At 39.4% G+C, this 15368-nt stretch overlaps 1 protein-coding gene across 2 annotated transcripts; it reads left to right on the forward strand.

Moving 5' to 3' along the window:
* The first annotated feature begins 1736 nt into the window (after positions 1–1736).
* Positions 1737–14801, forward strand: LOC308405921 (uncharacterized protein). Of its 2 annotated transcripts, XM_080896720.1 has the most exons (5): positions 1737–1882; positions 1988–2123; positions 2592–2912; positions 13867–14557; positions 14599–14801. In XM_080896720.1, exons 2-4 carry the CDS (start codon positions 1998–2000, stop codon positions 14023–14025), a joined length of 606 nt encoding a protein of 201 aa, XP_080752846.1. In that variant the 5' UTR covers positions 1737–1882; positions 1988–1997; the 3' UTR covers positions 14026–14557; positions 14599–14801. The 2 variants fall into 2 exon arrangements, with proteins under 2 accessions (XP_080752846.1, XP_080752847.1); XM_080896721.1 differs by lacking the exon at positions 1737–1882 and having other exon boundaries at positions 1889–2123.
* The last annotated feature ends 567 nt before the right edge of the window (positions 14802–15368 follow it).

Genomic DNA, 15368 nt, shown 5'->3' on the forward strand with positions numbered 1-15368 from the left:
TTCATGGATGTAGTGTAGGAGGACATACATGTGACCGGAGGATGCTAGGGACAGGGTGAGATGGGAGCAGATCCCTGTGGCGACCCCTAAAGGGAGCACCCGAGAGAAGAAGTCGACCACTTTTTAAAAGGCTGTGTACCATGTTATGTATCAACTGCTGATTTCCTCATCTGTTGGAAAAATGTAGAAAAGAATTTGAGGTTTAAGTCGCTGTATACAAGGGTGAAAAAGACAACAAAAAAGTATACAATGAACAAAAAATAAATAAAAATGTGTCACTCTGTGTCGTGGGATAAAAAACAGACAACCTTAAAGTGGAAATCCTCACATTACCTATGTTCAGTGAACACAGGGTGCCACTGCATCCACAAAAACAATCCAGAAACTTCCGTAGCTTCTGTCTTTTAAGATGACTTGAGGGGACGTAAAAGCTGGTTACAAAGTGCTGTCTTTTCACTTTTATTGTTTGAAAATAGTTGTGCTGGTTTTTATATCAAAAAGGGAGCTCACATAAAGCATCTTGTGTAAGCGTTAAAGGGGTTTTCAAAGTAAGTAAATGAATAGAAGTATAATGAGTGGCCTTCATAGCCATGTTCTTTCTTCTTTATTAGACATGCTCTGTCGCCATCTAGTGGACAATCTGTTTCCCCCTGCCTGATTAAGGTAGTGAGACCGCATAATGAGCCTTCCAATCATGCGGTGCCCTCGTGTTTACCCGTGAGATACAGACTTAAATACTTGAGTAACAAAACTACATGGTGTGTAAATCTACAGAGAAGAACTCGACATGAGTCGTTCTTTTAATTAACTGTATGACAACTTCAAACCATAAGACCATAATATTTCTCAGTTATTCACATAAAGGGCTGTTTTCCAGTTAACTCGCAGTTTTTGTGAGAGACCGTCACCCCTGATTATGCCCACCGAGCCGACCCATACTATAGGCTCTATAGGTCCTGATTTACATATGTCCAGCCAGCTATTGAGACCGGAAATTAAGCATATTTGCATTCACAAAATAAAAGCGTACTGCGTTGAAGACCGTAAAGAAACAAGACGGAGACACCATTTTGGATGTGGAAATTATACGTGTTTTTGTGGCTATAGATAGGTATTTTCCGGGTTTTATTGTTGATATGTGTTTCGTGTGACCCATATAATCATAAGATTGGTTTGGTTAAATTGTACATGTGTCTGTGGAGGCTGAGGGTAAAAATAAGCTTGTTTTCATTCTATATTGTCTCTTCACCTGTTTCCAGAGCCTACATAGAAAGGCAGGCATCATCTCGTTTCCTAACAACCACCAACTAACGGACTAAAAATTACAAATTTTAAACATGTATGAACCCAAGACTTATCTTAAAGCATCACGTCACTTTAACTCCAACCATAATCCCTACCATGACAAGTCATGACGCACCCACTTTGCCTGGCTACCACCTAACGACGGACTAAAATTACATTACAGCAGGACCTGAGCATCGCAGGGGGACCTTTTGAAGCACATTGTCCTATGCATTTTTCCTAGGTGCGTGTAAATTACATTTATATGTTAACTATAAGACATTTAATTTTGAAAACCATAATCAAATTCAAGTTGTGAAATCGAGTACAGACCCAGCTGTTTTTGTTTGTTTGTTTGTTTTACTTTTGTATTTTCAGTTTTCTCATTATGACCAATATTGATCAAGACCAAAAATACCGCGGCATGAGCAGGTACAAGATAAAATAAAACCGCGAATATGCTCCGCAGCTCTTTTAATTTGAAAGCGGAAGTGTGATATGCAATGCTCGACGAGGGGCTACGCTGACTGTCAAGCGTTTGGAATAGGACTACGACGTGTGGCGGACCGTGTTCAGCTGTAAAATTCAAAAGGGCTTGGTAAGAAAAAGGAAAAAAAAAATTTAATATTTTAGAGAAGTAAGCTATACGCGAACCCGGCCCCAAAAAAACAAGGCTGACTTTCTTTTTTGTGTGAAAACCTAGAAGTTGCATTATGGATTCGGGGAAACACCCATGCGCTCCACCAGCGGGATGGTCCAGTGAGAAGTCCTCCATGGGCCAAGCGCCCCCTCCACCCTACCAGGACGACAGTAACCCTGGCCCTGGATATCCACTGCAGGTAACCAGCACATTTAAAGACACATTTTTTAAGACAATCTAAAAAAGAGAGAGAGAGAGAGGTATTTAATCCAATAAAAACGTTAGTTATATTTTCTCTATTTACCTATAGACTGCTAAACAATGTTATCATGTAATCATGACTTTTCCCATCGGTTCGTTCGGTTGTGTTATTATGATATTCATCCTGCTGAGTTGGTTAGCTGCATATATATATATATATATATATATATATATATATATATATATATATATATATATATATATATATATATATATATATATATATAATATGGAGAGAGAGAGAGATCTAAAGACGAGGTAAGATGTACTCCTTCTATATTTAACCTCTATCAACAACAGTCTCGTTTTTCCATAAATCACTTATCCAACCGGTTTTCCCACTTCAACCACCTGTTTCGTTTGCAGTGGAAATGAGTTGGTCTTATTTCACCTCTGTGTCCTGCAGGGTTATCCCGGGCAGCCTGCAGGAGTAGGATATGGACAGCCTGCAGGAGTAGGTTATGGACAGCCTGCAGGGGCAGGATATGGACAGCCTGCAGGGGCAGGATATGGACAGCCTGCAGGGGCAGGATATGGACAGCCAGCTCATCCCATGGGTGGACAGTACCCTGCACCTCAGCAGGGTACTGTCGTGGTCCAGCCCACAGTGTATGTGGCTCAGGGTCCTCTAACTAACCCCGTCAATGACTACTTGGGCTACTCCATCTTCACCATGTTGTGCTGTTGCCTGCCACTTGGAATTGCTGCCCTTATCTTCTCCATCTTGGTGAGTCTCAAAAAAGAAAGTTTTTCATTCTTCATGGACTGTTGCACTGCAATAAATACACATCATAAAGCTGTTTGTTTAAGGAGATGAGATGATACCTAAAGAATTCCAAGAGTTCTAAAATGAAATGAAATAATAAATTAAATTTGTCATTAAGTAATTAAATTTGGGAATAAATAATAATTCTACTAATAATCAAAATAATAAACTCAAAGATTACTAATAGTTCTGGTGGCTTTCTTCCACCACTGATGCTTGTGGTTTCATTTATAATGTATTTTGGGAGACCTGGCTACATCAAGTCCACACCAGCACCAATTCAGTTGACTGTAACACTGCATCAACTCAGTACCTTGGATAATCTGTGTTGACTTGCTGTTAGATGTTGGGGTCTGTTGAAAAGCCACAGCAAGAATTTACATTTTAAAATAATTTTATGGTGCACTCCAGGACAGGAACCATGAAGTAATTGATTAAAAAGTGGAATATTTAAAGATATGTTTAATTAAACAAATTGAAATGTTAATTAATTAATGATAAATTTAATGTATTCATTTATTATTTACGCAGTTTTTTTTATTTAGCCCACATTTAGCACATTTAGCCCTCCATAGTTTTAAAACATTCAGTATAAAGTTCATTGAGGTATTAAAGTAAACCATGCTGTTCAGAACAACATCTAACACCCACATGTTACTGCGTGGGAACCAGATTAGAGAACATGCTTAGGTTACCAGAAGGTGTAAAAATTTGTGCAGAGAAAAGGAGAAGTGAAAGATGCAAAGATGTGCAATAACTGTGTGACAAGAATTCACATGGAAATCAAAAAGACTAGGGGAATAAGTAAAGATGCCATATCCAATGTGGCACGAGAGATGAGAGCGAGATGTTTAAAAACAAAACAAAAAATATTGTACCCACAGTCTTGAGGAAGGGAGGATGGGTATTGCTTTTTACTTCCATCTGGAACGAATGGCTTTTTAAATGGTTGGTTTTGGACTTGATTGACCTGAATGTCTTTGCAGAGGGCAGGGAGAAGAGTAAGTAGTGGCTGCATTGGGTGTGGCCATCATAAAACAGCTGGCTGTCTTTTCGAGTCAGCAGGTGTGACTTTCACAGAGACAGAGAGAGAGTAGAGTAGATAACCATTGTGGGAAAACTCAGCAGTAAGAACACGCTGGTGGTGAAACGCTCTGCAGTGCAAGGGTTTCACTTGCATTTGAAAGAAGGCAGCTGTAATTACCGGCGTAATTGAATATAGACCCACATAATTTCCTCTGAGGCACACAGTGAGCAGCAAAGAGGCGTTGTCCTGTAAAAGAGATCATCAGCAACAACCATCCCAGTTATTCAGGGACTAAATCCACCACAATAAGTGAATGCAATATTTACAGGCACGTCCTGCTGTAATCGTTGTTGCTGCTGACGTTGGGCTCTTTGTATTCTGGTAGAGTCGAGATTCTGGCTCCAAGACATAACTGTAGATTTGAAAAATTGTCATTTGCAATTAAGAGCAATTAAAAGAAAGTAGGTCTTTACTGAGGGGCTTTAAAGGGACAGAAAAAGAATTTCCGTAGGCTGCAAATAAAAGGGGTCTCAAAGTGAATCCAATGTGGAAGTTGCATTCTTTATACCAGCCAGCAGGGGGCAATTCTTATGTTTGTGGTAACAAATATTGTTAAACAGGAATATATGGGGAAAACAGTCTACGGCTCCCTTTATCCATGGTCTCAGTAAAGCCTTTTCTGATGAGTTTATGGTCCCTGGTTTTAAGTGGTATTGAAAACAATATGATGATTATTTTGTAAAATATGGTCATTATTAGTGTCAAGAAGGGCTATAAAGCAGGATGTGCTTAAAACCATTGCTTTATAGCTGTACTAGAACAAATCTTAGTTTTAGTAACTGTTCAAAGTTACAACAATTAGTCCAGGAATACAAATATGGAGGTGAAAATGAGCAGAACAGCCCTCTTTAATGCCTTTTTTAACACGGTCTCATTAGAGTGCTACTGCATGCACGTTGTCTCTGGAAGTTGTGGTAGTTGATTCTTACAGGATGGAAAAGACACCCTTGCTTCCTCCATGTTTGTAGTTAAAGGCCAAAAATAACCTTACATTTTACTGCATTCGCAGAGACTCCTGCAGAGTATCACTTTTAAATAAAGGTGACTTCTGAAGCTTTAATGTAAATGTTTTTGCCATAGTGACTTGCAATGCACTTCTATGTGACTGTGCACAATGTTTTATATTATGTTTATTTTTTCATCAGTATTCAGAAGCCTACAGAAACACAAAGCGTGCATATTGCCCTGCATTTTCTGTTGTTTTTTTTTTAGCCTTTCTTGAGACAAAGAAAATGACAGATGAAAAAACAGAGTCATTAAGCTTTTAAGCTTTTCTAAATTTCCTGTGCTAGGTTTTGTTAAAGTTATGGCTGAGACTACACATGTCATGCTGTGCTAATTATAACTCGCGACACATACCTTCCAAAGCAGCAGATGCTTCCGAGCTGTTATTTTTAAAATGTTACACATGTATCTTTCAGTATTTACATTGTGGTTGTCCACAGTTTCCCACAGTTGCTGTTGTGAACCTAATTAGAATAAAACTAAAACATATTTTTTACCATTACATAACATTGTAGGATTATTGCTTAAAAATAAATAAATACAATTTTTAAAAAGGCATCTATATTGACCAGTGCGGATTAAATATGAAAAAAATTAGCATCAAATGCTGGGATACGACAAAGGCACGATAAGATCAACAAACTCTATTCACTAAGTTTATGCTTTAAGGCAGAAGATTTAAAATTAATCACTCAAGGCTTATTTCGGCCTCTTTTAGCATTTAATAATAATAATAATGGGTTGCATTTCTATAGCGCTTTTCGGGACCCCTCAAAGCGCTTTACAATACCACTATTCATTCACTCTCACATTCATAAAGGGCACTTATGTAAGGTTGATGATTTGTTGCTCTCCCGAATCATGCATAGACACACTTTCAGTTCGTGCTGGAAGAACATGAACTCCTCGATGTCTCCCTCTCTGTCTTCCTCGTCTCTCCTGCAGGTTCACGCATCCTGGCCCTTGTTTTGTCTGTGCCTACACAAAGTTGGCATTATAGCAGCCCCACCTCTTTCCATTACTATATCACAGCCGCTGGGTCTAACACTTTGTCTGGTGTTGTCTTGTAGAAACAGTATCTCTGTGTTGGGGCTGGTCATTTTGGTCTACATTAGACATAATAATGCAGTTCTTCTCATAGACACTGGCTCTTTTGTCAAGCTGAGGAATTTCAGATTGTTGGTGATCACGCGGTCATGAGGATCTCATCATTTTGGCAATATGGAGAATGCCCACTGATTTATTTTTGTTTTTAATCTGCCTCTGTGTAATCTGTGAATCTCTTAGCTTCAGTACTGACAAATCATTGAAACAGCAGTAAAACCAATTTTATGGCATTTACAGCAGCATGTGCCTGAAGACATGGTACACTTACAGTGGGGCAAAAAAGTATTTAGTCAGCCACCGATTGTGCAAGTTCCCCCACCTAAAATGATGACAGAGGTCAGTAATTTGCACCAGAGGTACACTTCAACTGTGAGAGACAGAATGTGAAAAAAAAATCCATGAATCCACATGGTAGGATTTGTAAAGAATTTATTCGTAAATCAGGGTGGAAAATAAGTATTTGGTCAATAACAAAAATACAACTCAATACTTTGTAACATAACCTTTGTTGGCAATAACAGAGGTCAAACGTTTACTATAGGTCTTTACCAGGTTTGCACACACAGTAGCTGGTATTTTGGCCCATTCCTCCATGCAGATCTTCTCGAGAGCAGTGATGTTTTGGGGCTGTCGCCGAGCAACACAGACTTTCAACTCCCGCCACAGATTTTCTATGGGGTTGAGGTCTGGAGACTGGCTAGGCCACTCCAGGACTTTCAAATGCTTCTTACGGAGCCACTCCTTTGTTGCCCGGGCGGTGTGTTTTGGATCATTGTCATGTTGGAAGACCCAGCCTCGTTTCATCTTCAAAGTTCTCACTGATGGAAGGAGGTTTTGGCTCAAAATCTCACGATACATGGCCCCATTCATTCTGTCCTTAACACGGATCAGTCGTCCTGTCCCCTTGGCAGAAAAACAGCCCCATAGCATGATGTTTCCACCCCCATGCTTCACAGTAGGTATGGTGTTCTTGGGATGCAACTCAGTATTCTTCTTCCTCCAAACACGACGAGTTGAGTTTATACCAAAAAGTTCTACTTTGGTTTCATCTGACCACATGACATTCTCCCAATCCTCTGCTGTATCATCCATGTGCTCTCTGGCAAACTTCAGACGGGCCTGGACATGCACTGGCTTCAGCAGCGGAACACGTCTGGCACTGCGGGATTTGATTCCCTGCCGTTGTAGTGTGTTACTGATGGTGACCTTTGTTACTTTGGTCCCAGCTCTCTGCAGGTCATTCACCAGGTCCCCCCGTGTGGTTCTGGGATCTTTGCTCACCGTTCTCATGATCATTTTGACCCCACGGGATGAGATCTTGCGTGGAGCCCCAGATCGAGGGAGATTATCAGTGGTCTTGTATGTCTTCCATTTTCTAATGATTGCTCCCACAGTTGATTTTTTCACACCAAGCTGCTTGCCTATTGTAGATTCACTCTTCCCAGTCTGGTGCAGGTCTACAATACTTTTCCTGGTGTCCTTCGAAAGCTCTTTGGTCTTGGCCATGGCGGCGTTTGGAGTCTGACTGTTTGAGGCTGTGGACAGGTGTCTTTTATACAGATGATGAGTTCAAACAGGTGCCATTCATACAGGTAACGAGTGGGGGACAGAAAAGCTTCTTACAGAAGACGTTACAGGTCTGTGAGAGCCAGAGATTTTCCTTGTTTGAGGTGACCAAATACTTATTTTCCACCCTGATTTACGAATAAATTCTTTACAAATCCTACCATGTGGATTCATGGATTTTTTTTTTCACATTCTGTCTCTCACAGTTGAAGTGTACCTCTGGTGCAAATTACTGACCTCTGTCATCATTTTAAGTGGGGGAACTTGCACAATCGGTGGCTGACTAAATACTTTTTTGCCCCACTGTATGTCTTCAACCTGGCACCACCTGCCACACCACATGTGTGAGGTGACAGACACTGAGAGGTGCACAACCAGCGGAATAAAGACCAAAGGTTTTGGTGCACGCTGCTGTTTGTGAAAGCAACAACGCCAGTTGCAACAGGGGCTTAACAGCTTGTGGCTTGTTGTTATGAACAATTTGAGGTAACGGTGATTCGTGTTTGTTTCCATTCTTTCTAATGGAAAAGTTCCGGGTTTTTCTTCCTTTTCTGTGAGCTTTTCTGAATTAATTGCTTTATGACAAAATACTGTGGAGCTTTCAGTAGCACTACATGCCCCCGGGCTTTCCAAAAATCCCCACTTTTGTCGCAATCAGGCTCGAGCAGTCAGTTACCTCAGCTCAAGGGCATTGCCTGCTTTTGTGAAGGCATCACCAAACAGCTCTTTGTTTCCCTGTCAGAGATTTACAGTTAACAAACAGTCAGGTGAATAAACAACACTGAGACACTTAAGATTGACAACGTGCGGCACGGGTGAAAAGCTCAGAGCAAATCACACCGAACTGCAGTATTCGTTTATTTTTATAGGTTACATCGTCAATATGCAAATATAATCACATTTCCTGTTACGCAGGTCCTGATGCTGTGTGTGTGTGTGTGTGTGTGTGTGTGTGTGTGTGTGTGTGTGTGTGTGTGTGTGTGTGTGTGTGTGTGTGTGTGTGTGTGTGTGTGTCACAAAGTATGTGTGTTGCAAGTCAATTTCTAAGAATAATATAATGCAAGTCAACTTCTGCAGATGTGTATTTCTGTACTGATCTCTTGTCAGTGTCACAGGGTCAGCTTCCTGTTTCAACAGAAAGCTGTGTCTGGTGAAATATGTGTAACATAACTTTTGAAGCATAAGCAAGTAAAACAATAAAAACTCCCTAACATTCCCCAAATGCCAGCATTTTCTTCAGAAGCCCTTATTTACAATGAGTGAACATTCAGATGAGCTAATTCTTCTGCAGAGGGGTGATGTATTTTAACTGGAATTTAAGGTTATTTCCTCTTGCTGACCTTAAAATGTGGCATACATTTTAGTTTGTGTCACATTAAAATGTGATACAAATTTATTTTTGGTCTAACATGGCATTTCTTGTTACTGAACTGTCATGTTACGTATTGAAATCAAAGTGGAGACAGTTTTGTGTTTAACCACGGAGCTACAGAGAGCAACATAAAGGCAAACACTGGTCATTGGCTGTAATGTCAGGTGCTCTGTAGCATCTGATTGAGGTAAATTTAAATATTAAAGTGTAAAATGTTTGATCAACACTAAAGAAAATTAGATTTGATTCTGTAAAAGGATCTTCATGTAAAACTGTCTGTAGTCACCAAAACCGATAAAGCCAAAGTAAATATTTGTTCCGACAGGACTTTACTCAGATCAGTGTGACCAACTACCTGATAGCAACAAGAAGCTGTTTTTTTTGTTTGGTTGTTTTGTTTTTTTACATTATATTTTTTTTCTAAAGAGAAATAACCACTTTTCTATCTGAACATTACATTAAACTTACTTGAAAATGTTATTTGACAGATGTGAATGGCGTCTTTTCTACGTTCACTCGGTTAAATGAAATAACAGTTGATGACAGGAGAACTGTAGAAAGATGTGAAAAAGATCTAATGAGAGATTATTTTGTTTTCACCATGATAAGTGGTTAGCAAGACATTGATTAGAGCTGTGCAGTGAGGTAAGAATTCATCACTGAGTGTACTGAATCCGGTTTTAACCCTTTCCTTTCTGATGTCTAAAACTTTTGGCATATTTGACTGTAAAAAGTTTATTTATTTAAAGTCATCGCTAACAAATCTAAAAGCAGGGCAACAGAGCAGTGCGAAAAGCACATACAATTGTCACTTAAGTAGACGCACAGGTATTTGTGTAGCACCTATTTTTGTGCAGTGTTATCTGAACCTTCACCTGCCACTTAGTTATAATAATAAAATAATTATGATAATGCAGGTAAATACAATCTTTATTTCAAGTTAAATTGCAAATGTAATGAAGAAAAAAACAATTGGGTTTTTAAAAGTTCAATTTGAGATTTTGTCGTGGTCCTGAGTTGACTCACTGGTTTTGAATACTGTTATCTTATGTTTTAGATTAATTCTTAAGATTTTCTTGTTCTTAGGGTTTGATTTCTGTTTTGTATTTTTAGCTCCTGTTCTGTGTCTCTGTGCCTGTCCTGGTCCCACATCTGTGTTCCCTCCCTGTTGCTGTGTCTGATGTCTTTGTGTTAAGTTTTCGTGTCTTGCGTTTGGTCTGCGTTGCTTCCTGTGTCTTGTTAGCTCTGATTTATTCCTGCTGTGTTATCACCTGTTCCCTATCCTCTCGTTGTCAGTCTGTGTATTTAAGCCTTGCGATTCTCTCTGTCTGTGTCACATCTTTAACGTCATCCACACCTTCTCCGTGTTGTGTCTCATCCCTCTGTGTTCTGGTGAAGTTCTGGTTCCCAGTTCCACTCTCCTAGTCTATGCTTCCTAGTTTTAGTTTCCTGAGTCTAGTTAGTTCATGTTTGAGGTTCTTGTTTTGTTTTTGTAAAGTTTACTTCTTACAAAGAGTGTTTTAGCAAATAACGCAACTGTTAGCTTCCTGTTTCTGAGTACATTTAGGTCCACATCCTGCCCGCAGACAGATTTGTGATTTGGCAGATAATGAAAAACCCCAAGTTCTACTATGGCGGCGTAGTGTGGGAAACAGAATCACTTTAGAGCTATGCCCAAATGCTATAGCTACAAAACAAGCCCAAATCATCACTCCACACCTCTGTGCTTGACAGTTGGTATGAGCTGTTTGTGTTGATATGCCACGTTTGGTTTTCCCCAAACATGGCACTGTGCATTATGACCGTAACAACCATCTCTACTTTGTGCTTGTCCATCCAAAAGACATTTTTCCAGGAGTCTTGTGTAAATTCCAAACCTAAGCTTTGTTGCTATCTTATTTTTAGAGAGGAAAGACTCTTTTTGGCAACCCTTCCATACAAGCTGTGCTTCTTCTAATTGTACTGTCATTGGCTCTTGAATTTTCTTCTTCTTATTATTATTGTTGTTGTTGTTGTTGTTGTTGTTGTATTATTAGTTTTTAATTTCTTTGAGTATTGAACAGTCTGACCTTTGGCCAAAAGGCTGTGAAAACGTTTTTTCCCATGACTCCGTATATATCACAAGTATGTACGTGTTGGTACGTGTTTAACATAGAAATATGCTTCTGAGTTTCAACCACAAATACATAAAACTGTTAAAGAGTAAAATGCCACTCAACCCCCCTGCTGTTAGCCTTACCACAAGATTCGGATGGCTCACAGAGGTGAGTGACATTTTGTGTGGTTAAGATGTGTTGAGGATGTTGTACATGTTCCAGGAAATCTCTAAACTGTTGGTAAACTGTAGGTTGAAAAGACAGAGACAGAACAAGAACATCTGAACAATATTAACTCACTGAATAAGCTAGCTAAACTACTCTTTGCCCGTCACTTTGCTTTCATTTCATTGTGGCAAAACTATGCAGACTTTTTTATCAGCTGCGTTCAGCTGTGCTTGCTGCAATGTTACCAAATCCCATGCAGAAAGAAGACGAAGAAGCAGCACGGGCAGACACACTGATAACCCTCCATTGAGACGGCACACAGATTATACTGTCTAACCTACAACAAGGCAAGCTAGTCAGAAGGAAAGGAGAGCCGTGCTTTCAAAGAGCACTTTCTCGATTTTGGGACACTAGTGCATTAGTCTAGTGCACTAGTGCATTAGTGCATTAGTCTGTAGAAAGGCTGCCCTTTCTACAAACCAGTTTGGGCTGTGTTTTTATCAGATTAGTTTGTTTCCCTTGGGCCTGCTGTTCTGTTGAATGGACTGTCTAATCCTGTTAGCCAAGCTCCTTCCTACAAATAATTCAGCTGTAATATCACCATAAGAATATATTTTAATGTTTTATTCCTTGGCTTTTGTAGGAATTCCCCCCCCCCCCTAATTGGCAGCAGAGATGACTCTGTGGTTCTTAAATGTTTGTAGGAAAACAGCCCTTTGCTTTCTTGTGTACAACCTCACTTGATGAGGTTGTGCTCGATTGCTAGTTGTAAGAGTCACTGAATGCAATGTGATGTTGTTTTTGTATGTTGTGGCCCCTATTAGTCTTCAAGGCTTCAAGGTACTTTTTAAACTAATGGATTAGACAAACATTAAGCAGATGTCTCCTCAGCATTTTTAGTGGGAGCTCAAAATAAAGATGGAGGATAGGTGTGGTCCAGTCTAAGTACTGAATAAAGTATGCTAACAACAGCTGGTCTGTTGTTTCCTATTTTATTAAAAGTCCTGTGGTTTCCCACGTTGTCCCAACATGTCAGTTTAAGTTTTCATGTGGCCTAAAAGGTTTTTTTTTTTTTAATGGAGTAAATATTGGATTAAAACTCTTGGTAAACTTCTATTTAAGAGATAAAACGATGGGAGTGCTTCATATTGCCTCAGTAAATATTCTGCAGTGTGGCTCTTAAACAGCAATTGCTCGCAAATTACAGTTTACCCATAAGTAGTAATCATCACATAGAGTTCCTTCTCAGTGTGTGCATATCACCGTCATGGGCCATTTGTTCCACAGTCTCAACAGTCAGCTTGTTTTCCGTAAGTTAAACGTTCTTGCCACACCTCTAACAACATAACAGTTGGTACAGTAATTTAGAGTGTTCTGTGCCATGATTGTGTTTGTGAAGAGTTACTGCTAAGCTTTTGTGTTTCTGAAAGTGCATGCATCAGTTCCTCAATACTCCGTTTTCAAATTTTCCAAAGTGAAAAATAATCTTTGTTTACATCATCATTAAGAGGGAACAGGATGCAGGATGAGATGAGATGGCTGATGAGAAAAAATGAACTTGATGCATGTCCACTACAGAGTAATGCAGAGTGCAGAATCATAGGATGCCAACAATACTTGACAAAAGGGTTTGTACTAAACTGGAGAACCCAAAAATCCAACAAAGGATGTAACTAGAAACGTACATATGAGACACAATTTCTTTAGGCAAGGTAAATCTGAGGCACATTAGGAGGAGCAACGGGCAATTTGAAAGGAGGAAGAGGAAGGTGGGACATCACGACGGTTAGAAGAGACAATTGACTGTGAAAGTAAAACAGGAACCAAGCAAGCAATGCCACACAGCAATAGAAATCCCCACAGTAAACATGATGATAGAGGCAGGGGCACACGCACTAACACAAATCCAAATTAGGGAACACAGAGGGACACAACCAGTTCTTACCAGGATACTAAAGCCAAAATGTAACCAAAAACTCCAAATAGGGAAATGAAAACCTGAACCAGAACTCAGAACAGCAATACACATCCTTTCCTATCAGCCTACCTCTCTGACATGTCTTCCCAATGTGTTGTTTGTGTAAGTTTGGTCAGAAGGTTCCTTTGTAAGTGTGCATGCGCCATTAGCGTGCTGCCTGCTGTAACCTATAATTTCCTTCGGGATTAATAAAGTATTCTGATTCTGATAATCAAGCAGGAAAACTTGGTTTGGAATTCTTACTGAGATAATGTAAAACGTCCTGGCTTGCGTGGCTATGCTACTTCTCATTCTTTTTATTATGTAATTTAATAATTTTCTTTACATTATGAATGTTGACGGTTGTAGAATGTCTCAATGTTCAAACTGCTGGAAAACATTACATCTTCCACACGTTTCCATTTTCAGAAGATCAGAGTATATGCTTTCTGGGTTTTTAAGCTCTAAACAAGTATCATCCTGTGTAGTGGAGGTCCAACAACCAAGAGCAGCAACAACAACCAAATTGCTTTGTTTTTCTTCCTTATCACTTTCAGACTCGGGAATCCAACCACGTTGGCGATCGGATGTCAGCGGAGCGGAGCAGCAGGACAGCCAGGACACTGAACCATGTGGCTTTGGGACTCGGTATTGCTGGCCTGATCCTCACAATTGTTTATGTGGCAGTTGTGATAAATGCCGTTGGCAAATACTGATTTAACATTTTTTCTATATTGCCTCTGCATGCTCAGAAACAGGTTATGTGATCATATCAGGAACATTATTGGCTTTCAGGATGACGTTTTATTGGAAACTTTTTAAATTTGTGGCCCCTAATGTGCTGAAAAATCTTTGACGTTAACCCTATAATGGCATTTGTATCATATTTGCCCTCTTTCTCATCAACATAATCAATACCTTCCATAATTTTAAAATGTTATGGACAAAACTCTTTTTTAAAAGAGTCTAAATTTAACATTGTTGTTAACAAAAAATTGTCAAAAACGCCCAATGTATCAAATGTGATACAAAGAAAATATCTCATAAATATCTCATAAACAACATAATATAGCACAGAAAATGTGGATTTGGTTATAAGGGTTATTAAACATCTCAGTTCCAAAACAATTTGAATTTTTTCTGGTTATTTTTTGATGGGTTGGGTCTTACAGAGTTAATCAAATTATTATCAACAGTGATTGGCAATTTATTGTTATGATCTTGCTGAATACAAGGATAGCTCAGTAGGTAAAGGTAAAGGGGGTAAAGGGGCAGGGATAGCTCAGTAGGTAAAGTGGTCGCCCCATGATCGGAAGGTCGGCGGTTCGAATCCACTTAACGGCTACCCTGAGGTACCCCTGAGCAAGGTACCGTCCCTACACACTGCTCCCCGGGCGCCTGCTTAGTGGGCTGCCCACTGCTTCACTGAGTGAATGGGTCAAATGCAGAGAAAAACAAGTAATTTCCCCATGGGGATCAATAAAGTATCTATTATTATTATTAAATACATCCAAATCACTGCAACCCATTACTCTTCAGCAGTGTGAAGACTAGCATCTATTGCCAAAGATTCATATTTACTAATCAGTTATTTTGCTTATGATTTGCTTTTGTATGTTATCACGCATCTATCGTCACATTTTTGACATGTATGGGGTTTTGTTTCTCAATTTTGATGCCTTATGAATGAGAGTTTATTGTGCTGTCATTACACAAGCAGAATTCATGCCATACAAAGTTTATGTTTCATGATTAAATGGCAAATGATTATCACAACTTTAGGTTGTGAGATTAAAGTTTGACTTTGAGTTTTGTGAAAGTATTAAAAGGCTAAAATGTTTACGAACATTAAAATTCCTCACTGATGGAGACGTGTTTTGTCCATGCTGAAAAACAGTGGAAGACTGAAGTCTGTTGATCATCAGTTTTGCAATCTTAAACAGGATGTCATAGACTGTTTAGAGGAGTGCAAAGCTTCTCACGAAATCAGCAGTAAAGTAGAAACAGCTGAGGCATTATGAGGAGCAGTTCAGTCGGGCTCCAATTCGCTCTGTATTCA

Source organism: Rhamphochromis sp. 'chilingali' (genome assembly GCF_963969265.1).
Source record: "Rhamphochromis sp. 'chilingali' genome assembly, chromosome: 11".
Classification (NCBI taxonomy): Eukaryota; Metazoa; Chordata; class Actinopteri; order Cichliformes; family Cichlidae; genus Rhamphochromis; species Rhamphochromis sp. 'chilingali'.

Bases quoted from the DNA above. Each gene is read 5' to 3' on its own strand.
- LOC308405921 (XM_080896720.1), top strand. From the start codon at position 1,998: ATGGATTCGGGGAAACACCCATGCGCTCCACCAGCGGGATGGTCCAGT. The intron at 2,124-2,591 runs GTAACCAGCACA...TGTGTCCTGCAG, and splicing joins GCCCTGGATATCCACTGCAG to GGTTATCCCGGGCAGCCTGC. The intron at 2,913-13,866 runs GTGAGTCTCAAA...TATCACTTTCAG, and splicing joins CCCTTATCTTCTCCATCTTG to ACTCGGGAATCCAACCACGT.